The 27,873-nt window shown below is 39.1% G+C and overlaps 2 protein-coding genes across 2 annotated transcripts; one reads left to right on the forward strand and one right to left on the reverse strand.

The window, feature by feature from the left end:
* The first annotated feature begins 131 nt into the window (after positions 1-131).
* On the forward strand, positions 132-10,935 carry LOC130413111 (Na(+)/H(+) exchange regulatory cofactor NHE-RF2). Its single transcript, XM_056738085.1, has 7 exons — positions 132-1,055; positions 1,749-1,979; positions 4,202-4,456; positions 5,861-6,055; positions 7,202-7,355; positions 7,700-7,923; positions 8,619-10,935. Exons 1-7 carry the CDS (start codon positions 816-818, stop codon positions 8,832-8,834), a joined length of 1,515 nt encoding a protein of 504 aa, XP_056594063.1. The 5' UTR covers positions 132-815; the 3' UTR covers positions 8,835-10,935.
* Positions 10,936-14,085: 3,150 nt separating this feature from the next.
* On the reverse strand, positions 14,086-27,707 carry tnpo2b (transportin 2b). The gene is made up of 25 exons (XM_056737684.1): positions 27,448-27,707; positions 26,696-26,797; positions 26,491-26,566; positions 26,264-26,413; positions 25,030-25,136; positions 24,685-24,818; positions 24,530-24,611; positions 22,143-22,265; positions 21,931-22,049; positions 21,788-21,848; positions 21,491-21,662; positions 21,201-21,353; positions 20,889-21,114; positions 20,443-20,614; positions 18,830-18,916; positions 18,566-18,673; positions 18,330-18,488; positions 18,076-18,163; positions 17,889-17,987; positions 16,525-16,620; positions 16,238-16,313; positions 16,000-16,099; positions 15,833-15,907; positions 15,592-15,737; positions 14,086-14,214 (listed from the first exon to the last, which is right to left on the reverse strand). Exons 2-24 carry the CDS (start codon positions 26,792-26,794, stop codon positions 15,630-15,632), a joined length of 2,670 nt encoding a protein of 889 aa, XP_056593662.1. The 5' UTR covers positions 26,795-26,797; positions 27,448-27,707; the 3' UTR covers positions 14,086-14,214; positions 15,592-15,629.
* Between the last annotated feature and the right edge of the window lie 166 nt (positions 27,708-27,873).

Consider the following 27,873-nt stretch of genomic DNA (forward strand, 5'->3'; position numbering starts at 1 on the left):
ACTTTTTCTTTTGATTTCATGAGTTGTGGTTTAGTATCATCTTGTTTGAAAACGCAGTAACTGTCTGCGAGATATCTCAACTGCAGTTATTTTATAGTTTTGCATCTTCGATTCTGTATGTGTGCGAGGCATGAGCTGATCCCAGATCTTCTCACTTCAGAGATATGAAGAGGAAGAGTTCCGCGTGGATTTCTGTGAGTTGTCTTATCAGTTGATGATCTGACCGATACCGTCTTTTTCGTACGCGCGCGCCGCGCACGCACTTCTACAGCGCGCGCTCTCCCATCCACCTGTTTCGATCTCATTAGCGCACTTGATGCGCTCGCGGATAGTGTCTGACAGTATCTAAAACTGTCCTCGAGGGTGCGAACATCGATGTCGAGATTTCAGATGAATGTGCATCACATTTGTGTAAAAGCGTTAGGAATGTGACTGGCGGAGAAGGTGGGCTGGAAAAGGGATCTGCTGACAAACTCTCTGGACTGTTCGTGGGATAAAGATTCAGTCTTGTGGGAGACACACTGGAGTGAAGTTATTTTCGAACCAAGAGGGATTAAATTCATCCAACGCAAAACCCGAAGATTTGCGCATCGAAAAGCGCAGTGCGCGCATTTTACGCATGGATTAAAGTGACGGGTTTCACATTTTTTTTGCGGTGTTATTCAGTGCGCATGTGTTATTTTGCTTTATTTGAAACTTTGCTTTGTAACAGTCTAGTGAATGATGTATAAACTCGAATTCTCAGAAAGTGGAATAAATGCATCCTTAAAGAAATACGGAAATATAAGCAAACCTACAGAGAAATATTGATGTGAATGAACATGGCGAACACTCTGGAGAGGGAGATTTTGGAGCGGGAGCTCCGTCCACGCTTGTGTTACGTGACCAAAGGAGACGGCGGGTACGGGTTTCATCTTCACGGGGAGCGCAGCCGTGGAGCGCAGTGCATCCGCAAGATCGAGCCGGGCTCACCCGCCGACCTCTCCGGGCTCAGGTCTGGGGATCGGGTGGTAGAGGTGAACGGAGAGAACGTGGAGGGAGAGACCCATCACCAGGTAATGAAATGAGGATAACCTGTTGGACCCCGTTCTGGGGAGCAAGGGACGTGTCTCGTTTTGGGGTGTAGCGTGGGCTTGGAACATGCGTCCTTACCATTATTTTTGAGTAGCCTATAACAATGTTTGGGGTGTTTTTAATGCAAACGGAAGGAATTGATCACTTTTATTCTGACTGTCTAAATCCCACATATTCAAATAAAAATGATTTGTTTGAAGGATCCTTTTGGATAAAAGTGTCTGCTAAATGACTAAATGTAAATAATATGTAGATGTCCTAATGCGCATGCCCTAAAATGCTGTCTAAGTAGTCAGCACGGTAGGTGTTAACGTACAGGATATAGTGTCCTATTCTCCACTGACTGACTCACTGTATGTAAATGCTGGAAAAACAATTCAGGCTCGACTATCAAACAGTTTGGGATACCTGACTTCCCCTCCTCTATTACAAACATTTACTATAGCAACTACTACAAAACCATAATACATGATTATATGAGTATACATTTGGCAGACACTTTTATTCCAAAACACTTCCAGTACATTTAAAGAATGCAAAGGTCATGGGTTTGAATCCCAATAAACACACGTGCTCAATCAAAACATATAGACTAGTGTAGACAAATGTCTTTTATTGAAACATTTCTCATCCAAATCGATTTCTCATGCAATCTACATTCATGGGTGTCCCAGGTTGTCCAGCGGATCTTGCAGGTGGACCACCGCACCAGGTTGCTGGTAGTGGACCGGGTCACTGATGAGTTCCTTAAGTTTCACGGTCTCCCGTGTACGGAGGAGAGGGCGATAGAGATGGGGTCTCTCTCCTTGCGCTCGTCCGCCGCATCCTCCCCCCGCGCATCACCCCAGGCCTGCGCCACACCACCGTACAGCAGACAGAGCTCAGAGAGCATTTTAATAAACAAGGTAAAAAGAGTTACTCTGTTTTTATTTCATCCAATTTCAAGATTGCTTCAAATGTAACAGTGTAGCTGAATTATCTTCGGTGATAAGCTGTCTTGATTTGGTTCCCCTCTTCCCCAGACAATGAGATATTAAATGAGAGAAAGGGATATAACATATTACGTCTGCTGGTTTGCAAGGGGCATTTCCTATTTATCACATCCAAATGTATTGAAGTAATTAAGGTAATATCCCTTCTTGAAGTCATCATGAGAGGAAATCCACCCATGATGCATTGTGATTGTACTGTGTACTGTGATGTATACTGTGATGTATACTGTAGAGATTCAAAAAGAGAAATGCAAATCTGATTTAATCTACCAGTCACAATGTTTACTTGTCTCTACCCAATAAAATCAAACACACATATTTCCCCTAGTTTCTTATGTTTTTCTTATAATTTTAATATCATATCAGTTTTGTGAAGGTGTGTCTTTTACAGAATTCAGCTGGGTTTTTTAAAGATTTTTTTTACAAACATTGTATTTTTAATGTATTTAATGAAATACAGTCGAAAAACGTAAGATTACAGTAAAAGCCTGCATATTAAAGAAAATATGTCATTTTACAGGGAAAACTGTTATTATTCGTTTTATTTTATTACAGAAAATGTCTGTTTTTTAACAAGAGTTTTTTACATTTTATTTTTGAAATATGGTCAAAAAACGTAAAATTGCCAAAAAAGAATACAAATTTACAAGAAAAACTGGAAACAATTCACTTATATGCTGTCCTTATAAAGGAAAACTTAAATACAGTATATTTCTGTCTCTCCAGCTGACAGAAAATGTCCAGTTTGTGCAAAATACAGTTGATATTTTCATTTTACAGATCCTTCTCAAATCTGAGAGCTTTTAAACTTTTGCAGAAGCAACTAAGAGAAGATTTATTCCAAGTAAATTTAATCTACAATAAAGCTCTCTCACACACACACTCGCAATTTTTTCTAGTTGGTATTTGACTGTAGCTGATGTCTATCACAGTTTCCCGGACAGGGATTTTCTTAAACCAGGACTAGGCGTTAGTTAAATTGGGATATTTGAGTTTTTTTATAAAACATACCTTACAAAAACATTTCTGGTGTGCATCTTGAGACAAAACAATGGCCATGATCTTTTACAAAGATATGTCAATGTATTTTGTTTTTGATCGAGACACTTTTAACATTTAAGTAAGTCTGGGACTAGTCTTGAGCCCTTGTCTGGGAAACCACCCCTAAAACTTTTAGCGTAAGCTCTTTACGTGTGTAGTATCTTGACCTTGTCCGAATCAGGGAAGATAAGTCTGTGTCTTGACAACTGTCCAGGTAACAGATGGCAATAGGATCAGCATCCATCAACTCATTAATAGGTCTTTTAGGTGTTGTTCATCTTGTGCACCTGCGATACAAACCAACAAGCATCTTGAATATAGACCAACCAAAGTAGCAGTTGAGTCATTGTTTTCTCACACTGTACGCATGGTTAAACAAATATTGATATTTAAACACACTAGAAAATGTCTCTCTCTGGGTAATATGATTGACTTTAGCAAACTGGTTTGGTTATATAACACATTTTTTCAGTTGCATTGTGTTGCACGCTGTTTTCATCACCTATTATCGCTCTATTTGGAAGCAGTTAACAGTGCTTTTCCAAAACAATATGTCAAATGTGGTTTAATACTTCATGTCATGCGTAATCTCCCAACTAACGTCCGCAAAAGTTTTGATGACGTTCTATCTCTTGCAGTAACGTTAAAAGAGCAATTTATCAACATTATATTTCATTACTTAATCTTTTTATAATCTCAATACAAAAACGTCGGTGTACGTACAACATATTGTTCAAAACATTTAGAAGTAACATTTTAAACTAATGGAAAAATTAGAAAAACTTTCCTGGAGCATATTTTTAGCTGGATTTTAGCTCAGCTTTTTAAAATCGGTATTAAAACATTACATTGTTTGAATGCTTCTGAAAGAAGGTTTTTGAAACATTATGGGAATGTGAGAAAAGCTTTTGAGGACATACATAGCCTGATCCATTTCACTTTTTCACTTTTTCACATTTTTCACCTGATCCATTTCACAATTTTGTAGTTTTTGTCCATACATTTTCCGGACCTCCAGTTCATTGTTGATAGATTAAAAATTCTGCTGAATCTAAATTCAGATGTTTAACGTTATGTTTTTCTGGTTCCATCAGAGTCCCGGTACTGCTGGAGTGTTGAACGGTTCTCCGCTGTACAGAGCTCAAGCTCGCCTGACGTCTCCAGTGTTCCAGTGCTTCCCTTCTCCTTCTGAACCCAAGACTGAAACAATATCTGAACCCAATACTGAATCCTTTGAATCCAGTATTGAACTCCACAATGAATCCTACAGTGAACACAACATTACAGACAGGGCTGAAACCATCACTGACCTCAGCACTGACCACAGCCAATCAAAAACCAGCACACAGGTACAATCTATCGTGTTTATTTTATTTCTCATAAACAAAGTAGAACCATGTTTTTCTTTCTGTGTCACTTTCTCTGCGTCATTCCGCGTGACCTTAATTCTCATGTAACTGCGTTTTTGTTCACACTCTCTGGTGGCATGTTAGCCGGTGTCTGATTTCTTGGTATTTTCCCAGAATTCAGCGAGAGTGTTGTGTGTTTGTGCTCTCGCTGAAAGGCGAGATTGGCAAGATTGGATTAACCGCTCTGTCACCCCCAGGAGGTTACGCACGTCTTGTGTGTAGCAGGTCTTGTGTATTTTCATCTGTGTATGTAAGGCGAGGTTTTGCAGTCACTCAATCCCATGGGATACAAACAGACAACACCCTTGCATTGTCTTAGCGCAGGAAGTGACAGAATGTCCCTTATTGCTGTCGGGCGTGTTTCGCTTCTGGAAGGAAATGAGCCGGCGGTCAGACACGACCGCTTGCACGTCCTCGCGGTTCTAGAACGTGCACCTGCGAAATGTACAATTAAGACAATCGACACAAACAGCGCCCCCTATAGTGCCCGAAAAATAGTGTTCGAACATTTCGTAACGCACTGAAGTGTGAATTCGAGGTTGCGTAGAAGCGTTTGCGTTGATGTACTTGAGAGTCTACACACGCTCGCTCTACACAAGTATGCAAATGTAGACATGAATGCTTGGTTAAGGAATGTCAAGTATGGTCCCGTTGGACACATGCAATGCGTACTGCGTTGTGAATTGCGCAACATTTCTTAACTTAACATTGTACGCCATGAAGTCTGCCTAGCTAGATGTGAGCACAAGACATGAATAAATTGTAAATAAATAAATACAAACATAAATGCTGAAATTGATAAATTTATTTCAAATGCAGACATAAATACCATAAAAATACAGAAAATGTACTTTTTCTGTCAGGACATTATCCATTAATTTATTAAAATATATTGAAATATATAGAACATGAAAATTCCTTAATATTAATATAGTATTTTGTGCTGTATTTTAATGGACGATTTACAGTGTAAATTAAAAAAAGATCTACTTTTGTCATGATGGAAAGGACATAAATATGTTTTTGCTCCCAAATTTTTGCCTACAACCTTTATTTGTATCATTTCTGAATTTCTGTATTTCTTAATTAATTCATTTCTGCATTTTTTTCTATATCTATTAATTTCTTTATACTTCTATTTATTAGCTTGAACATCCATGTTGTGGAAATGTCTTGAAATGACCAATTGATAACAGAACTGTTTGTTATTGACAAATGAAATAACTCATTTTGACCTTGAACATATATCAGTACATTTTAATTCATTTGTCTATAAAGACAGTTTCCAATACCACAATTTAATTTCCAAATTATTTTTTACTATGTTTCTTTTGTTCTGTCCAGGACCAGATTCCATCAGAACGGGATGTTGTAACCAAGGACCTGCGTCCGCGCTTGTATCACATGACCATGGACAAGCAGGGCTACGGCTTCAACCTGCACTGCAAAAAATCTCGCGCGGGGCAGTACATCCGCTCCGTGGACCCTGACTCCCCGGCAGAGCGTGTGGGATTGAGAGCGAAAGATCATCTTATCGAGGTGATTGAGCGGGATTACATGAAGCTTCATTAGTCCAGATTAGCAGAACTGGATTACATTACACTGCTTCTGAAGACAAGCAGACTCTTAAAAGTGAAAGGAACTCATGAACGTTTCTGTTTATGTCAATTATCTGTTGGTTTTCACATCAGGCTTTTGGTTTGGTTTTATAACTTTTGGTTTCAGGGTAGTTGTGTGATCCAGAGTTTTACGGCAGGATTAAATATAATTATAACAGACGGATCAGTAATTATGACTGACAAACAGGGATTATAATTACAGATTAACAGCATTTGTCACCCGATTTTATTATAATTAGGCATAAAAATTTGATTTGGATGAATTCATATTGTTTAACCTTTGAAAATTATTTGACACATTATTTCAGATGTGTTTATAGACCCAAATTGAACGAGCAAATCCCACAAGCTTTGTATAGTGCCGCCTTTCATTTCTATGGAATTTATTTGGCAGAATAATGGCAACCAAAAATAAAACACTTAGAAAATGAACAGCATGTCTATCCCCAACCACCTAAATTATGTGAAATGGTTCACTTTTAAAAAGCATGAATATAGTTTTACCACTTAAAAAAATCAGTTTATTTGAGAAGGTTGTGAGACATGTCACGTTCTCACACACAACAGTATCTCCTCCCTTCCTCAGAAAAACAGAATAAATGAGGAAACAGCGTTGGCTCTCGAGGTTTGTGTGTTTGAGTTTCAGCAGGAACATACACACCCAAGATTATATTAACATCTGAAGAACAAGAGAAATATGAAAGTTTGTCACTTATGTAACCATTCTTTAAAGATAGGAAGAGGAAGTTCTGCAGAAAGTGGAAGTAATGTGGTGGTGCACGCCACCTGCTGGCCAAATGCTGCACAACACTTATGGGTTGTAGTACATTTTTATTCAGCTGATTCAAACCTGTTTATCCATGTAACACAACAGAAGATATTTCGAGAAATGTCTGTGTGTTTTTTGATTATGCAATGGAAGTCAAGGGGTTCAATGTCTAACTTTCTTTAAAATATCGTCTTTAGCAGTAGAAAGTCATACATGTTTGTTTTTTGGGATTTCTAGGATCTTAGAGACTATATATATGATACAAATTTGTACACAATTTGTGTTTCACAATTCCAGGTGAACGGCAGAAGTGTAGAGGGTCTGCGTCACGCTGAGGTGGTGGCATTGATCAAAGCGGGTGGCAAAGAGACCCGCCTGTTGGTGGTCGACCCGGAGACAGATGAGCTCTTTAAAAAACTGGACATCACCCCTACATCTACTCATCTTAAAGGTACAGTACAGTAAAGGGTGTTTAATTCATACAGCCATACTTACCAAAAAGTACATGATCATTTTTTTGCAATATGTGCGTCACAAAATGTCATATAAGGATTTCTGGGCACACCACATTAACACTTCTAAGAGAACACGGTTATTTAAGTGGTAAATGTTTATTTAACCCACATGACTAGCACGATGTTAAATATCATGCAAATCATGATCGGTACTCTATGCAAACGTTTAATCTATGCAAACACAAAATAACTTGATGGAATGTGTGACATATTTCTAACAAAGCAAATAATATGGAGACGATGAACTGTTTATACTTCACGTTAACGTCTGTTTAAACAGAAGACTGTGTGGACGGACCAGAGATGAAGCGTCCAATCACAGTGCACTCTGCTTCACCCGTCACTGACGTGTCTAAGATCTCTCCGCCAATCATAAACATCACACTGACAGATCTACCAATCACAAATGTCTCTCCACGGCACAAGAGTTACGGAAGCTCCTCTTCTCATTCTACGGTATCTGAAATAAGCACCGAACTGACCGATTCCGACTCCAGCAAAAAGGTCTGTGTATGTGTATATACAAGCACTTACAATTTGAAGCACTAACACATTTTAGTTTTAAAAACTGTCAAAAATGAATATGTCCCTTTATACAGATAAAGTTTTATAAAATATATACTTAAGTCCTAGTAAAACTAAAAAATTGCAATTCTTATTTTTTCATGAAACATTGCAGTGTTTATAATAAATAGCATATCAATGTGAGTGAATTTCTTTTTAAAATTCATGTACCCTCATAATCATAAATTAAAAAAATGAACTTTCGGCCTGAAACATCCAATCAATTCGCAGCGAAAAACGCAAGCCACGCCCACTAATTTTCTCATTTGAAATACCTTTTCACTGAGAATACCGAAGGAAAACAATCCAGTTCAAGGAAACTTTAAATATCAAACAATGCAATATTATAAGCCATGCAATATAAATAACAGCCTTCAGTGACAAACTTTTGAAGAATGTCTTATCAAATAAAGGTACACTTTGTATTTTATTATATTGAAAATTTGTATTAATTTTTTATGTAAATTAAAGCTAAATGTATCCAAACTAAGGTTACATTTTCATAACTAATAGTAAAGAAAGGGTAATAGTAAAAAGTGCATCATGTCATAACTGTTACTATATTTTGTATTGTAGCACAACATATTTGACAAATATTTTTTTAAATTACATTTAAAAATGTTTTATTTCCGTAGGTCACAGATTCTGAGCATCACTCAAGGGACGAGATCCATAACGTAAACCGAGATGGCAAATCTGAGCAACGTCCCTCAGACCCGTTCTGGGAGAACGGTTTACATCTAAGCCTGACCGCAGCGGAGGCCAAGAAAAAACTCCGGGACAAACGTGGCAATAAGAGAGCGCCCCCTATGGACTGGAGCAAGAAACAGGAAGTCTTCAGCAACTTCTAAAGAATGCACACATCAAGAATATCATCTCAGTTGTGTTCAGATGTATCCAATGCAGAGACGGGATCGAAGAAATAAATCTTTGACAAAAATACACTTACGTCCTCCATCATGGATTTTAAGGAGCGTTTTCCTTTATGGGAACCTAACCGGAACAAGACCTTCATATACACTTAGACAAACTAAAAATCTTTTTGCGGAAGAACTCTCCAATTCCAAAAAAGTCACAGCAGTCAATAGAAAAGGCAAAGGAGATATCTTCAATATATTGTTTAGATGTACCAGATTCTACAGAGGACAGCAGAAGAAATGAAAGACAGATTAGAAATGTCGTCCGAACGGTTTGTGTTGCAAGTACAGAACTGATAGAAGTGTTTCTGCTCTAAGAAGGTGAAATGGACATGTACAGTAAGGTGTGTCAGATAAGAATGTATCTGCTTGATAAACAATAAGACGAAACAGTAGAGAAGATTACTGAGTGAGGTTGCAGATGTTTTCCAATCTGTGCTTTTAATATTTGTAATAATTATTAAAACACTATTCTAGTATGTATAAAATTTAAATACAATGTTTTGTGTGTCAGTTTAATGAAGACCAGTGTTTAAAGGGATAGTTCACCCAAAAATGAAAATTCTGTCATAATTTACTCACCTTCAAGTTTTTCCTAATAAATTGTGTAAATGTCTTTGTTCTGATGAACACAGAGAAAGATATTTGGAAGAATGCTTATAACCACACAGATATTGATTCCCATAGTAGGAAAATTACTTTATAGTATTTTGTTGTGTTGAACACAAAAGAAGACATTTTGAAGAATGTAGGACAGCAAACTGTGACTACCGTAGTTATTTTTCCTATTATGGGAGTCAATGGGGGTCGAGATTTGTCTGCTTGTGAACTTTCCTCCAAATATCTTTCTCTGTGTTCATCAGAACAAGAAATTGATATTCAGACGTGCTCAAATTTGTTGGTACCCTAACAGCTCATTGAAATTATGCTTCATTCCTCCTGAAGTGTGATGAAATTAAAAGCTAGTGTATCGTGTATACTTGAATGCCTTTGGTATGTCATAAAATAAAGCAAAGAAGCTGTGAGAAGAGATGAATTATTGCTTTTTGTTCTACAATGGCCTGGAAACAATTGTTGGTACCCCTTAAAGAAGATAATACATCATTCATATGTGACATTTCAAACTGATTTGTTTCTTTTATTAGTATCACACATGTATCCAATCTTGTCATCAGTCATTCAGTCTATTTAAATGGAGAAAAGTAGTCACTGCGCTGTTTGGTGTCATTGTGTGACCACACTGAACATGGACCAGAGAAAACAAAGGGAGAGAGTTGTCTGAGGAGCTCAGAAAGAAAATAATAGACAAGCATGATAAAGGGAATGGCTACAAGACCAACAAAATATTAGTTAAGGGGACCCATCATTTTTGTCCTCAACATTTTCATTTGTTATATTATTTACAATATTATGTTGGATAAAAAATCAAAAGCAACGTCTGATTTCTATTAAATATGGGATAAACAATGGATCCCAATTACTTCTGTCAGTTTCAAGTTATTCCAGAGAAAATTGTGTATTCTAAAAATTTTGTGCAGGGGTGCCAACAAATTTGAGTAAGTCTGTAGATTTGTATGAGTAAATGACAAAATTTTCATTTTTGGGTGAAGTATTCATTTAACCCTACTATTTTATCAGCGTAAGATTCATAGTTGATTATAATGTTGTTGTTTGTTCTGTGTCGTTGGGTTTATTTTAGTCCGAGCATCGTGCACTTTCTCTCAAAATGATATATTTATTTGGGATATATATTCTCATATGCTGGTTTCACACCATGACAATCCCTCTTCATACCCATACACAGAGTATTTATAGGCATTACAGTTATTTCATTCTTGATCAATATGACTTTGGCAGAGAGTCATTTGAGGTAAATCTCCTGATGAACATACGTAACTATAATATATTCAGGGAACTTTAGTTTCTAACCATGTTTCTTGTCAATGTATATAAATTGTCTGTTTTACATTGAAAGGAGTCTTCCTAACCCACTTCTAAACACAATATGTTACTTTATGTGTTTCAAAGATGTTTTAAAGAAGTCTAATAAAGAACCTGTTGCATTATTTACGTCTCATCAGGAAATATCCAGGTATTTCTTTATATAGATATATTTATATATATATAGTTGCAGAGTGAATGACATTTCTGCTCATATCGACTAAAGGATACAATATTTTTTTACATATAATGTTTATAAAATTGACGGTGCAAGGTGCAACATGAAGGTCTCTCCGTCCGGGGTGCAGTTCCTCCTCTCAACCGCTAGAGGCGCGGGCACACGGTCCATTCATCACAAAAAACGTGTTTTCGAAATCAACCCTCGAGTTAATTTCCCGGTATAACATTATATTAAACAACGTTTATTACTAGATTTTATTCAAACAGGATCATGTTTCCTGAAAAAGTGAATCCATTGCGTCTACTATCTTGCTCTGGGACTTTTGTTTTGTAGCTCACGATATTATTTGTGGTTTCATTAAAGGCTGAGAACGATATATAGGGACTGTAAAGAGATCTCATATAGAGTGACAGACGTGCAGTCATTTCATGTGAGATGGTGGTTTCACACACAATTGTTCTCACCTTCACACAAAAAGCCCACATTATGCGATTAAAAAAACTGATAAGAAAAGCACCTATAGGGCGGTCGCGATATCACGGCACGATTATTGTGGCCAAAATAATGAATGTTAAGGATATGGAGGCCTTTATCAATCAAAACCAGTCAAATAAATAATGCTATCGGTTTATTATGTGTTTTCTCCCTTAAATTAAATCACGCAAAAAAACTGTACAATTCTTTTTTGAAGCATTACATCCATCATTATTGTCAAGATGTTTTTTTCAGCAGAGAATCATCCTTTCAATGACATAAAAAGGGTGATGAACTCATGTGATATCCCTCTTATTAAACACATTTGTGTCCACATTAACTGCATTCAAAACACACACACACACACACAGTTCTTTTAGCTCTAGTAACCTGTGATACGCGCGCGCTACATTCTTCCTCTTTTCAGTCACTGGTTTCAACTCCGTGAGCATCACTTCTTGAAATGTCCACGTCACAACACACATTTTCATCTATAAACACACACACTTGTGGGTTAAGCTCTGACACGGACTTAACACACACATGAATACAAACCGCCCAAAACATGCAAATGATACCATAAGATCTGGGCGGACCGATTAAACATCTGCAGAACATGTTCTCGCATCACAGTTGTCATGAGCTTAACCCAGAACTTCCTGTCTGGCTCATTCCATTTCCTGTCTTGTGGGTGACTGGTGTGAGGCTTGCAGCGAGCAGGTCGCTGTCACACACACACACACTTCTATAGTCAATACAGTTTTCTGAAAGCCCACAAACTTATATCAAACCCCATTCGTACTTGACGTGTTCTGTCAAAGGCAGATTTCAGATATATAAACTGATTCTTCATATCGTTTCGTCGTTGACTAGTCTTTTAAAAGCAAAATATTTAATAAAAATGCTTGAAAAATCATTTACATTTATGGATTTGGCAGACGCTTTTATACAAAGCGACTTACATTGCATTATCCTATACATTTATACTAGCTTCCTAGTTAAAAAAACAAAGAAACAAAAAGACAAAGATGACGGAGGAAACTGATCATAAGCTTGATAAAAAATTGTTTTATTTTTCCTGGCAAGGTAAAGAGAGAAAGATGTGATTGTTTCGTCTTTCAGAGTCTCAGTGCAGTTTTCCATAAACAGCAATCGTTCGTTTCTCCATCCCTCTGCCACTACCTGTCTTTCCTTCCTTCGACTCGTTCTTATTCTAATCTTCCATCCAACAGATATTGTCACAAAGGAAAAAAACAAGACGCATAATGAATCCAACAGTTTTATCCGTTAATTTACCAGCAAGTTCCTTACAAAAAAATCCTAAAAATAGCAAAACAAAAGTGCATAAACATAAATCCAATTTAAATCATGCATTTCGCTCAAATGGAATTGACTTTGAAGTATTATCATTTATCAGTCAAACAAAAATTTGCGGTAGCAGCAGAACTTAAAAAAAAACCCTAACCTTATCGTTGTAAAAACTATATTTGATATAGCCGCAGTTTGTTGGATGAGCCGATTAAATCACTAAATACCAAATATCAGTATGGCATCAATATTATTACAAATACATTCGTACACACGCTCACAAGCACGCACACATTGTTGGTCACAGTTTACAGGTCAATAGGGGTCCAGGAGTCAAGTGTAAGGTACCTTAAAACAATTAACAACCAAGTAACGCAGAATACACGAAATGCGATACACAAAAGAAACACGTGGCAATGACGCTAACACGCTTAAAAACTTCCCGACACAGTAACACAAATCTCAAACACACATACAGAATGCAGGTCACGATCGCTATACTTGTTCCATCCTCTTCTCGACGACATCGCTCTGAAATCACGACAAGTTTAACTGAACTACGATGAGATTTAAATCTGTGATTTATGATGATTTTCAACGGCAAACACTGACCGAGTCCAGGAAAAAACTACAAGCCAGCTACACGGGCGAGGAGAAACGTGGAAAGTATAAGACACGTCGAAAGAGACACGAGCAGCGAGGAATCATGACGACCGAACGACGACGAAAACTGTGAATTCATAGATGCTCCCTTACTAACAATCAACGAAAAACAAAGTCACGATACAGCGTTAACCATCTTTTTTTTAAGCCAACAATGTCTTCTTTTCTTCAACAGCAATATTAAAAAAAGGAAAAAGCGACCCTAGTCTTTGCTAGATAGTCTCAGTGTTAAAGTTTAATTACGCTATTGCTACGACGACGCCGCTCTAGCGGGCCATTCGTAGTTATTGCAACTTCGTGTGCATGTGTCTCTATGGTCAGTCTGCGAGTGGATGCGTTTGATTGGTATGTCTGGGATTAACTGGAGATTTTTAAAAAGTCGTAGAATAGTTGATGCCTAACTTCCCTCCCTAATCTTAATCATCAAGCGATTATTCCCAGATATCTATCTAGACCTCCCTCCCGCTTAACCTACCACCTCCCTCCCTCACTCTTGTTAGGTTCTCTCTCCCTCGGTTACTCTATTGCTCATCTTCCCTACGTTTAAGGTATATTCCCGTGATTGGGTGCAATCTGCAGTTAACTAGAGGAGTCCCCTCCCCCCTCCCACCCACCCACCCACCCTCATGGACACACAAAGGGCGTGGGATCTGTCCGTCAGGCGGAGCGGCCAATCGTGTCCCTCTCCCCCACGATCAGGGCAGTGCAATACACAGATGGATGAGTTCCCCCCTCTTAAAGGTTCAACTGTGGAATGAAAGAAAATACAGTTAGCACATGTTTGTTAGCATTTTTAATACAACATTAAAAATACAAGAATTATACTGCGTGAGAAACACAAAAAGTTTGTTACTTTGTATATTCCAGAACAAATACGTAAATATTGTTTAACCAAGATACATTTACTAGAGAAGAAAAGTGACTTGAGATTTAAGGTCTGTTTTGCTAAAATGTTTTATGTAAAATTATTCGAATAATTATTAATGTTGTTATCAGGTGTTAAAGCAAAAAAAATCCTGAGCCTGAACTTTTTTTTTGCGGGGTTGCGAGAGTAGACACATTCGCAGGGTTATTTCTCAAACATAAAGAACATTATTTCTCTTGAAATGAACTAGTAACATGCCGTTTTTGAGCTTCTCATACAGATGTTTTTAAACTTTGATGCTATGCCATGTGTATACGGATCACAGAATGAAAGAAGTGGGGGCATAATAATAAAAAAAAACAGTTTTATGCAATTATGGTAAATAAAAATATAGCTTAACATACAAAATTCCGCAGAATTCATCATTATAAAAATCCTACTTAAAAAAAAAAGGGTGGCATTTTAAGAGTGAAATAAAGTGACTAGATACATGATTCATTTTGTACTCTACTATTTTGTGCTCTTATAGTAATTTAATCATTCATTTCATAGGTATTAATGGTGATGATATGGCACAAGTCACATTTACAACCAGGATTTTGGAAATACCGAGGTCCAAAAGCGACGCTGTCAGCCTACACAGAGCCGGCATGTACCCTATGTTTTTTTAAATGTAATCTTTTTTTAAGTTAAAATAATATTCTGCAATCAAATTCGGGCACGGTGCCGCAAAACTTTAAGCGCAGTGTTATTTAAAAAATATGCGGCTAATGAGAAAAAATTGCTTATAAGGCTAGAAAAATAAACTTAGTTAAAATTAGTGGTGGGCCGTTAACGGCGTTAACGCAGTGAGACTCTTATCGCGCGATAAAAAAAATGTCGCCGTTATTCTATCCTCAAAGTTGGGTCTTCGGCAGAATTCAAATGAGCCATTTTAATCTATATTAATCTAGATTAATTTTGGAATTAATCTAGATTAAAAAAATTAATCTATGCCCACCACTAGTTAAAATACTATAAGAGGTGAAGCGTAATTCCAGTTTTTTTCTTTCCCAACCAGCAGATATTTTTCTTGTTTCGACTAATCTTGATTTATTTTAGGACTCTACATCTTGGGTCACTCTGCTTCAAGTACATTTATCAAAGTTTTTTCGTATTATTTTCATATATTTGTTCTGAAAATCTTGACAAAACCACAAATACTAAATAACAAAATTATGCATATCGGCCTTTATGGCAACACAATATTAGCCAATTACCTGACAGCATGTGCTGTGTGTGAAGCAGAGGGGCGTGGCTATACGCCATAGCATGCAGAGAGGCGTTCCTTCAGGATGGGAGGGAACTGCTCCGAGAACTGCTGCCAGTTCTCCTCACCGACCTGGTCCTTAAAACCATGCAAGATCTGGAGAAACGGAGCACAATCACCGTTTAAGCAACGTATTCAGAGGCTTCAAAAAAGCTAAATGAGCCACGGAGCAGTATGGCTGCATCTCTAACCTTGTAGAACATGTCCCTCAGGTCATCTTTAGGACTAACCCAGGAGGCCACCGCATCACAAAAGAAGATGAAATCCTGCAGTGGGAGAGATCGAGGTGAGGACATCAAGGCCAACTTAAAGAAGCACAAAAGTGTGTACTGGTATGGTTCAGGACAGTGGAGCGTACCTGGACCACACCCCCAGGATTGACACCAATCATCACACAGATGCCTCTGAAGGCGGAGTCCTTTTCTTCGTTATCTCTGATGTTCCGTAACGATGTGCACCTGTGAAATGACGAGCACGTAAACAGGTGTGAAAGAAAACAACAAAGTATTTTGCTAGTGTCAGCATCAGAAAACTATTTCAATCAGTACGTTTCCACAGGTTTGTTTAAAAAGTGTAATCCTTATGCACGGACTCACCAGGGCCTGATGAACTGTTGCAACATGGGAGCCACTTCCTGTGGACAGACATAACCCAGACGACCGATTGTGATGGCTGCAAACAAACAAACAAACAACAAAATCAAAGAGAGAACTGAAAATAACAGAAACAAAAAGTGATTAAAATAGCTGCTTAAAAACCCCACACAGTTAAAATTGCGGAGGAAGTACAAGAATTTTAAGGTTTTGAAAGAAGCAGGAGGAAGTCGCTCATAATTGCGAGATTACTGAAGAACACGAGCACAATATGAAGGCATCAGCTGTACCTGTGTTCTCCAGAAGCGTTTTGGGAGTGTTGGGTCTGTTTATGATCTCCACCAGGTGAGGAAGAACCAGAGCAACGTACGGCTGCATCTCCACACCTACCACAACACACACATCACAAAATCACCAACATGACCATTAATACACCACATACATCCCAACCTATAAATCAAATTAGAGCTGGGCGATTTAGCAAAAAAAAATCAAAACATTTGATCGAGTCACGATTTCCATTTCGATTTTTTTTGTATTTGCTTTACTAGTCAACTTAAAACATAACTACAACAAGAAAGTACTGAAATAACATTCTCTTTATAAGTAATTTAGAAAAAAACATAAATAAGGAAAGTTTTCTGTATTTTAAAACATTTCTGTATTGTGGCTAGTTGTTTTTTCAGTGTACTTTAGTGGTCAAGAAGGTGTAGAAGTACAACTTTGCAAAAGAAAGATGCGCTATAAAGCTGTTCCGACACTTTTTCCGCGTGTTTCAGTGTACATTCGGGGAATTAAGGCTTCTATAAAATGTTTGTGGCTTGGTAACTTGTATCTTGGATCAACGACGTGTAGCATCTTTATGAACCCTTGCTTTTCCACGGTGTGCATGGGAACCATGCCCTTTGTGATATGAAATGCCACAGCATTAGTTATTTCTTGCCATCGGTGTGACTTTTTATCATATGGAATGGCGTTGGAAAATTATGCCACTAATGAAACCTGACGTTGTGCATTTCGAGGTGGATCTGTCATCTTCAGATAGCTGACTGTGTTGTTTTCATCACTTAATTTTGTGCATTCGAGCCATTCAGCCTGATGTGTCCGTCGCAAATGCTGAAACAAATTAGTCGTGCTGCCAATGCCGGTTGCAACTGACTTTCGACATATCTTGCATTTGACCAAAGTATGTTTGACGTCTGACCTCTTAAATCCAAACCATTTCCAAATCACTGAAGTAACATTACTACCTTTCTTGATACAAGCTCATCCTTATGCGAAGAGCCAGGCGTCTCCATGATGTTAGCCCTTAACTTCTATGTTACTGATTTCGGAGTGAGCGGTTGAGACGGATTCAGGTGGATCAGGTGCGCCATAAGTGGTATTGACAAGTATTTCCAACGTATCTAATTGGATGTGCATGATAAACTTTTTTTTAAATCTCGATGTCTATATTTAACAAAAATTAAATTGTGTTAAAACGTAAATTCGAATTTATCGAAAATAATCGCCCAACCCTAAATCAAATCTTCACATGGATGATGTCAAATTCTCAAATTAAAGTCAACGAAGTGACAATGAAACAAACGACACAACCACATCAATGATGTCATGTTATCTGGACGATTATGAGTGCAAATCCAGTGATCCTCACCCATCTGCATGCAGATCTCTCCGATGGCCCAGGTGGCGTTATTACAAACGGAGATGAACTCGGGGTTCAGATTCGTACCCAGGATCGGCATGAACTCGGCTACACATACAAAACACACCGTTTAACATCTGACTCAAAAAAACATCAAATTAGAGTAGATAAGGGTCAAACACTACAGCCGTCTTACCGATGCATGGCTTGACATGTGGAAAACAGGCCTTGGTCAGGTCCCCCAGCAGAGCGAATGAGCTCTGTCTGACCTCCGGCATGGTGTCCTATATATAGAGATTACAGAAAGTAAATCATTTTGGGATTGACGTCTTTCAGAAATATTAATCCAAACCAGTTTATTTTCCCAAAAAAACTGTGCCAAAATTTCATGCTTTAGTATTAATGTATTATCTGGTCAGAGGTTCTTGAATGTGTGAACACAAACAGTACCTGCATACACTGGAACAGAAGGGTCATGATGTTGCTTCGGGCGACCAGCTGGTCCACATGACCGCCGAGACCCTCGGCCAGACCGCTGAGCAGATCCAGAGCCACGATCATGAAGTCTTTATCTGGAGCTTCATACTGATCCGGCTGCTGACTGTACATCTAACACACAGACACGGACGGGTGAAAACAGGTATAAAACATGGAAGGGAAATTAATGTATGTATGTGTGTTCTTACCATGGCTTGTGCGAGTGTTTTTTGCACCAGGGTAACGCAGCGCTGATAGACGGGCTCACAGTACGGCAGAAAACCGCTCTGTAATGCTGTAGCCACAGACGACAAACACTAGAAACACACAGAGTGAAGAAACGTCTCTTATCCAATATACGCCCTCTTCATCTTTTAATGCTTTCAACACTTTTATACTGTTTTTTAGCTACCGGTTTGTGTTCCTATAAAATTCATATTACAACTAAATAATTTACGCTTTGAGCATCTCACCTCCAGCAGAGGAAACAGATCTTTGTCTTCATCTTTCAGCTCATTCCATTTCTGAATGAGAGGCGGCATCAGTTTCTGGATATATTCCTGCACATATACACATTACAAACTCAACACAAATATATCAAAACATTGAGTTCTACCATACAAATATTACACTTTATTTATTCGAATAGTTTTTTTACATTTTATTTAACAACTCAACAGTTAAATCAAACAATGTCAAAATCTGAAAACGCTTGTGTTGCAATTAGGGCAGGGTGTGATATTAGAACTGGATGTCCAGTATCTCACAGAAGTGAGAACACCCCTCACATTTTTGAAAATACTTTTCTGCGTATTGTCATGTGACAACACTGAAGAAATGACACTTTGCTATATAGTAAAGTAGTGAGTGTACAGCTTGTATAACAGTGTAAAATTGCTGTCCACTCCAAAATAATTCCATAAATGTCTAAACCGCTGGCAACAAAAGTGAGTACTGGGTCCAATTAGCCATTTCCCTCCCTGGTGTCATGTGATTATTATGTGCTACAAGGTCTCAGGTGTTAATGGGGAGCAGGTGTGTTAAATTTGGTGTTATCGCTCTCCCTTTCTTATACTGGTCACTGGATGTTTAACATGGCACCTCATGGCAAAGAACTCTCTGAGGATCTGAAAAAAAGACTTGTTGCTCTACATAAATATGGCCTAGGCTATGAGAAGATTGCCAAGACTTTGAAAATGAACTGCAGCAAGGTGGCCAAGATCATACAACGGTTTAATAGGACAGGTTCCACTGAGAACAGGCCTTGCCATGGTCATCAAAGTAAATAACGTTAATACAATAGCGAAAACCGCTACCATAAACAACACCTTTAAAACCGGATTGGATGCAGCATAGTTCCCAACCCAGATGCTGGGTTTGAAACTGTTTGAAACTGATATATGGAGCCGTCCCAGCGCTAAAAGATACCGGACATGAACCGCATGCGGTGAGTGAAACTGATGTCTGTGTTTTGTTGGCAATGGGTGCTTTAGTTCAGCCTTCCCCTCCACCCCGCACGATTTGGGAAATAATCGTAAAGCTGTATCTATCTTTTTTAATTGTGATCAAACTAAATACTCTTCGATACAAAATTTGCAATACTACTCTATAGGAAGGTAGTCAAAATTAATATGTGATTGTGAGAAACCGCGTCTGTTACACCCGCATAAACCTAAAATTACTATATGGCTTGAATTAAGCTTATTGTCATCATACAAATGGAAAGCGTGAATGGTCTCTCTCTCTGTTTATGTGTGTATAGCCTGGTGCGAATTTAGAAAATATTGAATATAATTTATCCTTTAAGTGCCCATCCCTATTTAAAAACAAATTTTGTTTCTGAATAAAATTAATCGTTTGACACCCCTGTTTGCAACATTACAAATATATGGTGCAGACCTAAAGTGGGGTCAAAATATTTTTAGCATGATTATTACTTACATTTAAATGCACCTTCTATAGTTGGAAAATCTACACAATGAACTCAAACATTCTTTGAAATCAAATAACATTTTTGCAGGAATCAAAAACCAAAAAGATTTTAAAGTGACATGCAAGAGACAAAGCGATCGTGGACGACTGTTACCGGCTGGTTAAGGTGATGCCCGACAGAATCTGCCAGCGTGCCGATGGCGTCGTAGAGGATGAGCAGGTTCTTGTGCTGATATTTCCCAAACGCGAACACAAGAGTGTCCAAAATAAAGCTGAGGTACGGCACCAGCTCTGTGCAAGCCTCCTCCTCCAGAGTCGCAAACGCACTGACGGTGAGCAACAGACACAAAAACACTTAGAAAACTGTTCTATTATGGCTCTAAAACCTTAATGGACGAGCCCAGTTCAAATCCACAGTAGCAAAGTATATTTGTATTATGAAAGGATCAGTTAAACATACCAAGCCAATTTTAAAACATTCTTATCAAATGAAGTACTTTGAAACAACAGTTGCTGAAAATAATTTATTAAAACATACGCTAACTATTACGAGCTAAATAACCATTTAGCTGTAAATCTGCTGAATATTTCGAGCCTCACCTGCAGGCCGCCTCCTGCACCCGTTTGTTGCCGTCCAGTATGCGTTTGAGCAGTTCCTCCATGAGCGGTTTGAGGTGGGCGTCCGGTGGCTGGCTCACCACCCAGTGCGCATAGCGGCTGAGCGTCCAGCAGGCGATGGAGCGCACCAGAGCCTTCTTATCGCACAAACACTGGATGAGGTGTGGGATGAGCTCGGGCAGGTACTGCACCATGCCCTGCATGCAGCCTATGAGAGAAACAAAACGTGTGAATTCATGAGAAAGAAAGTTTAAAATCTATATGCTTGTGTGCATGTGAGAGAGAGAGACGTACCCTCAGCAATGGCTCCCAGAACTAGTATTCCCGACTCTTTGATGACCCAGTCCGGATGGAACAGCAGACCCTTTAGAAGCGGGAGGAGGTGGGGCAAAAGATCGTCGCGAAACACGTTCGCTAGCACGTCCAGCGCAGCTGCAGAACACTTACCTACATAAAATAAAAGTTATATATTTATGAGTATGAATTAAGCACAATAAATGAGAACCCTAAAACAATGTTGAAAGCATTCCTGATCTGATTGGTCTACTCATCTGACCCCGCCCCTTTCTTCCCACATTACTCACGCAGGTTCCAGTCAGACAGGGTGTCGTCGTCATCATCCTCATCTTCGTCGATATCTTCTCCCTCCTCACCCTCTCCTCCCTCGTGCTGCAGGGTGACGGTGCGTGACTTGTGGAAGCGAGGCTTGATGTCCTGCTCGCTGTCAGGAACGTTGTCGTCCTCCTCCACATCACCCTGAACAGACACATCAATCACACGTTGCAGCGCATCCCTACTTCAAGTTTATTTACTTGAGCGATATACAGGTATAGTTTCCTGAGGTGGAAATAGAACTTTAGTTTATGGTCACACACACTCACCTTCAACAAGATGATGTCGATCTCCGAGTACTTCATTCCGTTAACCAGGATGGGAATGAGTCTGTGGAGACACAAACGTGATGTCAAATCACACGTGAGCACACTGACGGTAAACAGGATGTTCTGCGTGTGCCAATACTCACTGGACCAGGTGACCTGACAGAGCCTCCTTACAGACGGGCTGTTCGGCCAGCGTGAGCCAGAACTCGCACGCCTCCAGTGCCACGTTCTCATCTGCGTCCTGTGTGCGTTGGAGCATATACTGAAGAGAGAGAGAGAGCGAGAGACCAGACGTAAGCATTCAGTGAGAAGGTAACACGAATCCCTTATGTGTATCTCTTTTAATATCACTTACCTGTATGATGCTATGCATGTGGGGTATGAGCCGGTCGATTCGGACCTCCAGCAACATCACCAGCGCTCGGCACACGTTCTTCCTCACCTCGCAGTCCTCATCCCCCGCAAGAGCGAAAAGAGACTGTTGGAACATTGCAAACACAGTCAAGACCACACAAACGCAACACTTGCAGGTCTCTGCTGCAGGCAGCAAATCATGTTGTAAACAAATATGAACAAAGGCAATGGGCATTAAATCTCACAATGTACAGATCAGACTTGCCTGACTTTTTAACAGTGGAGCTCGCATTGTATAAAGAAGACGCGTGTCTGCGCATCCCGCGTTGTATAAATAAAGTCAAATCTCACTTTATAACTCTTTTATTGAATATAACATCAGAATAACTGTGTAGCCTGTGCTTCAAAAAGAGAACACGCAGTTTGCACAGACTCGCCTGACTTTATAACAGTATAAAGAAGACCTATATCTGCACATCCCACATTGTACAAAGAAGTCAAATCTCACTTTATAACTCCTTAATTGAATATAACATCAGAGTAACAGTGGAGCTCGCACTGTATTCAACTGAGTTCTGATTCAGGCAATACATCAGTTCTGGTATTACTAGATCTTGGTGCTGCTTTTGATACGGTAGATCACACCGGACTCCTACACAGGCTGTAAAACTGGGTAGGGCTTTCTGGGTTGGTATTTAAATGGATTGGGTCATACCTTAAAGGGAGAGGTTACTATGTAAACATAGGCAACCATAAATCTGACTGGACACCCATGACTTGTGGTGTTCCACAGGGCTCAATCTTGCTCCGCTCCTCTTCAATTTATATATGCTCCCACTTGGCCAAATAATGAAAAAGTTGCCTACCACAGCTACACAGGCCAAATTGCCTACCACAGATATACAGATGACTCTCAGATCTACCTAGCCTGTCCACACTGTGACTACAGGCCTATAGACTCTTTTTGCCAATCCATTGATGAAATTAACAGCTGGATGTGTCAAAACTTCCTTCAGTTAAATAAAAACAAAACTGAAGTCGTTGTTTTTGGTAACAAGGATATAACTAACTAGGTAAACACATAACTTGACTTAAGAGGTCTAAAGACACAAAGTAAGGTAAAAAATCTTGTTGTCATTTTGGAGTCTGACCTTAGTTTCAGCAGTCATGTCAAAGCAATAAGCAAATCAGCGTACTCTCATCTCAGAAATAAAGCCAGAATCAGATGTTTTGTCTCAAACCAGTTTTAGAGAAACTAGTTCATGCTTTCATCACCAGCAGGGTGGATTACTGTAATGGACATCTTCCCAAACAGACCATCAGACAGCTGCAGCTCATACAGAACACTGCTGCCAGGATTCTGACCAGAACCAAAAAATCTGAGCATATCACTCCAATTCTCAGATCATTACACTGGTTACCAGTTACTTTTAGAATCAACTTCAAAGTATTATGAACTGTCTATAAATCACTCAATGGTCTAGGACCTTAATACATCTCAGATATGCTTATATAAAGTATATATAGAATATAAACCAAACAGACTTCTCATTAGGATCAAGTCAGTTAGAGATAACAAGGGTTCACTCAAAAACAGGGCGAGTCATTACGCCAGTAGCTGGAATCTGCTTCCAGAAGACGTCGACGTTCATCAACAGTAGCTACTTTTAAATCCAGATTAAAAACACACTTGTTTAGCTGTGCATTCACAACCTGAGCACTGTGTTGGTTTACATCAACTGCACTTCTACCCCTTTTTATATATACACTCACATTATGAAACAATTTTATTGCTGTTTTATGGTTTCTAAAAATCTAAAAACTTAAATCATTTGCTTTTTAAAGATACGTCTTATTTCTCTTTGTCAATCATTTTATGTAAAGCACTTTGACTTGCCCTTGTGTATTAAATGTGCAAGAGGATGCACAGCTTGCTCAGAGCCACCTGACTTTATAACTTTATAAAGAAGACGCGTGTCTACACATCTCTCATTGTATAAAGAAGACGCGCCTCACTTAATAACTCTTTTATTGAATATACCATCAGAATAACAGTGGAGCTTGCCCTGTATAATGAGGATGCACAGTTTGCGCAGACCCACCTGACTTTATAATTGTATAAAAACAATTGTGCATTGTATAAGAAAGACACGAGTCTGCGCAGCTCGCGTTGTATAAAGACGCCTTAAAACTCTTTTATTGAATATAACATCAGAATAAGAATACGATCTAGCCTTACTTTATAATTGTGAATCTTGCGCTGAATAAAGAGGAGCCCGCGAGGTAAAAAGAAGACACGTGTATAAAAAGACTGACTTTATAACGCTGCAAATTTGCTAGACATCGCCCAACCCCATCACACACATAAGTAACTGATGGTGAACTCACCTCTATGAAAGTGTCAATGTTGTCCATGAGAGCCTGAGCTCTGCCTATGATAAACTGATTCACACACGCTATAGCATGAGACCTAAAGAGAGAGAGTGGGAATGTTTATGATGTTCTTCAACAAACATGAAACATTCAGCATGAGGTATGTGTACCTGATTTTAGGGCTGCAGTGTTTAAAGAACTGCAGGAATTTGGGGATCATGATGTTGAGAGGTCGATTCAAAGCATCGCTGTCCAAGAGCTCAGACGAGTCCTCGCAGATCTTCTGCAGCGCACCGAAAGAGCCCTGCACACAAACACATGGAGTTTGTGCAAACTGTCTAATGTTCTGCTTAGTAGATTTCTCAATGCATTGTGGGTGCGATGAGATTACTGAGAAAGCCCTTTTTTCATGGAATGTCACTTCTTTCTAAATTTGATCACATGCATACAAAATTGTGTATTTTATTAGGATGAGGCACGTGAAACTCTTGAGTATGTGAGCATGCGTGCGTTACCTCACAAGTGTTGTAATCCTCTGAGTTTAGAAGGTTGCAGAGTTGTGGCAGCAGTTCTGGCCATGTCTGCAGCTCTCCTTTAGAGGCGATAGTAGTAATGAGAATACCTGGACGCAAACAGACCCATGTTTAAACAGCTTGTCCGGTCTACTTCAATTTACACACAAATACATGTAAGAAAAAAATCGGTGATTAGGTACTAGATCATTTCAAATCAAAAACGATAGACTATCTTATGCCATCGACTAGGGACTAGCGCTGTAACAATATATTGTTGAAGGACATATCGTGATAAAATTAAATAAGATACGTATTGTAGTTATTGCAACGTTTGAAGAAATGTTAGCTTTATCATTTTAATTTTATTGAAATTCAGTTTTATTTTTCAGTGGCAGATCTTTTCAATTCATCATTTACATATAGAAGGTAGACAAATCCTTAAAGGAACAGTTCACCCAAAAATGAAAGTTCTGGCATCATTTACTCACCCTCAGATTTTTCAAAACCTGTAAAAATGTATTTGTTTTACTGAACACACAGGAAGACATTTAGAAAAATGTCTGATCTTGCCCCCATAATAGGGAAAATAACAACTATGGGAGTCAATGGAGGGTGAGATCTGACATTCTTCTAAATATCTTCCCGTTTGTTCAACAAAAGGAATGTATACAGGTTTGGAACAATCTGAGAGTAAATGGTGACAGAATTTTCATTTTTAGGTGAACGATCCCGTTAAAGTCACTCACATATTCAATTCTTTAATGTACAACAAAAATGTGAAATTTGTTCATGTTTTGGAAAAAAGCTGTTATTCAAAATTCAGATTCATCTTTTATCTTGGGTTAATAAATATTGGGATACTATCATCACTTTGAACCCAGTATCATAAATCTTTACGTCGCTATTGGCAATCGGAAAAAGATTCACTGTCCATCTTAAACCTTGTATATCCAAATCTGCTGTCCTTTTTAAATGATTAAATACTGTTGTCAGAGATGACAAGCACTTTTTGAAAAATCCTAGTGACAAACATAAAGGGTGATTAACGAAAAATGATTTATTTTGACCATTTATTTAATAAAAAGTCATGAAATATGGTGATGCAAGCTTTCAGAAGGACAGCAGAGAAATCTAAGTTCAAAGGGTAAAATGTCCCATCCCAACATTCCGTTTCAGTAAGAAAAACTTCACATATCAGTACTCTGCAGGTTTTTAAGCCCACGTTCAGACTGACCGATGGTGGCGCGGATGAGAGGGGACGGGTCTCCGATGTTGTTGAGACACTCTCTCTTGATGAAGTCGGCCACGGCGGGAGGAAAGTTCTGGTAATGAGCCTTCACGTTGTTTTTCAGGATCAGACCGCTCAGAGATCGAGTAGGCTCATCTGCAGACACACAAAGATGTTTATTCTCAGAAAGTGTGCGAGCTTTAGCGCGATCGTATCGTTAGAAAAACACAGACCTTCTGATTTCAGGCTGGTGAGGACGAAGATGAGATAATTGTTGAAGTCGGGATACTGATTCAGCTGCTCCAGTTTCTAACGGAAAAAAAACATTCAGAATAAAATTCTGCCGTTTTGTCACCAATGTAGTTGTAACGGCTGCATGTCACGTGATGCTTTGCGGGAATTCATCACATGCAGATTGGTGTGAGGGTGCGAGCTCACCTCTTGAACGGCTCTCTGTGTGGCCGTATCTGGAGACTGGGAGTCTTTGAGCAGCTGTAGCACCTGCTGTAATCCCTGTTCATCCGGCTGCCACTCCATCCTCTGTCACGCATATGGAAAATATAAGATGTGTGAATGTGCTTGAAAAGCAGAAATGAGCAAGACACAACAAGCATCCACACACAATAGTGTGTATGAGGCAACACTTATGAGAATTGAAGACCGTTATCTCCACAGGGACAGAGAAAACAACAAGCCCAGTTAAATCTCTTTGGAATAGATATGGGATATAGCAGCGGCACAGTGAAATTACATACATTATGCATATACACAATAACAAACATTGTGTGTGTGTGACGGTTATACTGTATGTTTGTGTACAATCTGTGTGTATGGCACGTATCTTACATGATACATAGATCTGCACAATTGTGTGCGTTTCAGTGTGTGAGATGTATGCGTTGGCTGTGTACACGTGTATACTTCTTTCTGAATGTGGGATTTGCTTATGATATACGCTGTGTGTGTAACGTTATGTGAGGATGTGTGTAGGCCGTGTGTGTGTTTACGCGGCCCGGTTACGTCAACACCGCACATTCAACCTCGACCACACGTGAAATATAACTCATTAAAGCCATTATATGTGCGTTAACGCGTGTAATAATGATGCGTTATCAACGCGCTCGTACGCAGGAGACGGTGATGTAGCCGGTAGGCGTTAGCCGTTGTGCTAACCCGCCAAACGCTCTCACCTTCAATCCGTCGATCGCTTCGCACTCGCGCTCCCTCGCTCTGACAATTCACGAGCGCTGCTGGCCGTCAGGACGCGGAAACGCAATGCTCGGATCGCTCGTCCCGGGATTGATTTTTGGGCGTTTCGATCGGTGCGGGCTGTTACTTTTCTGTTGCCGGTGGTGCCTGATGCATGGCGGATGCGATTATCGCGCAGTGTGAATCTGCGCGGCTTCCGTACCGCCGCGCTGACGTCATGTGTCTTTAGCTTGTATATGTTTAGCGCTGATTTTTCTAAAAGTACAAAATATGAAGAGTTTGGTTCCAAAATTAGATAACTCTTAATTGTTCAAAAAACATGTTTTTATTATGTTATCATGTTTTTATTGTGTTTTATTGTGTTAGTAAACGTAAGCTGTATTTTCTGAGTTCCGAAAACCTACTGC

The sequence above is a fragment of the Triplophysa dalaica genome, chromosome 2 (genome assembly GCF_015846415.1).
Source record: "Triplophysa dalaica isolate WHDGS20190420 chromosome 2, ASM1584641v1, whole genome shotgun sequence".
NCBI classification, from domain to species: domain Eukaryota; kingdom Metazoa; phylum Chordata; class Actinopteri; order Cypriniformes; family Nemacheilidae; genus Triplophysa; species Triplophysa dalaica.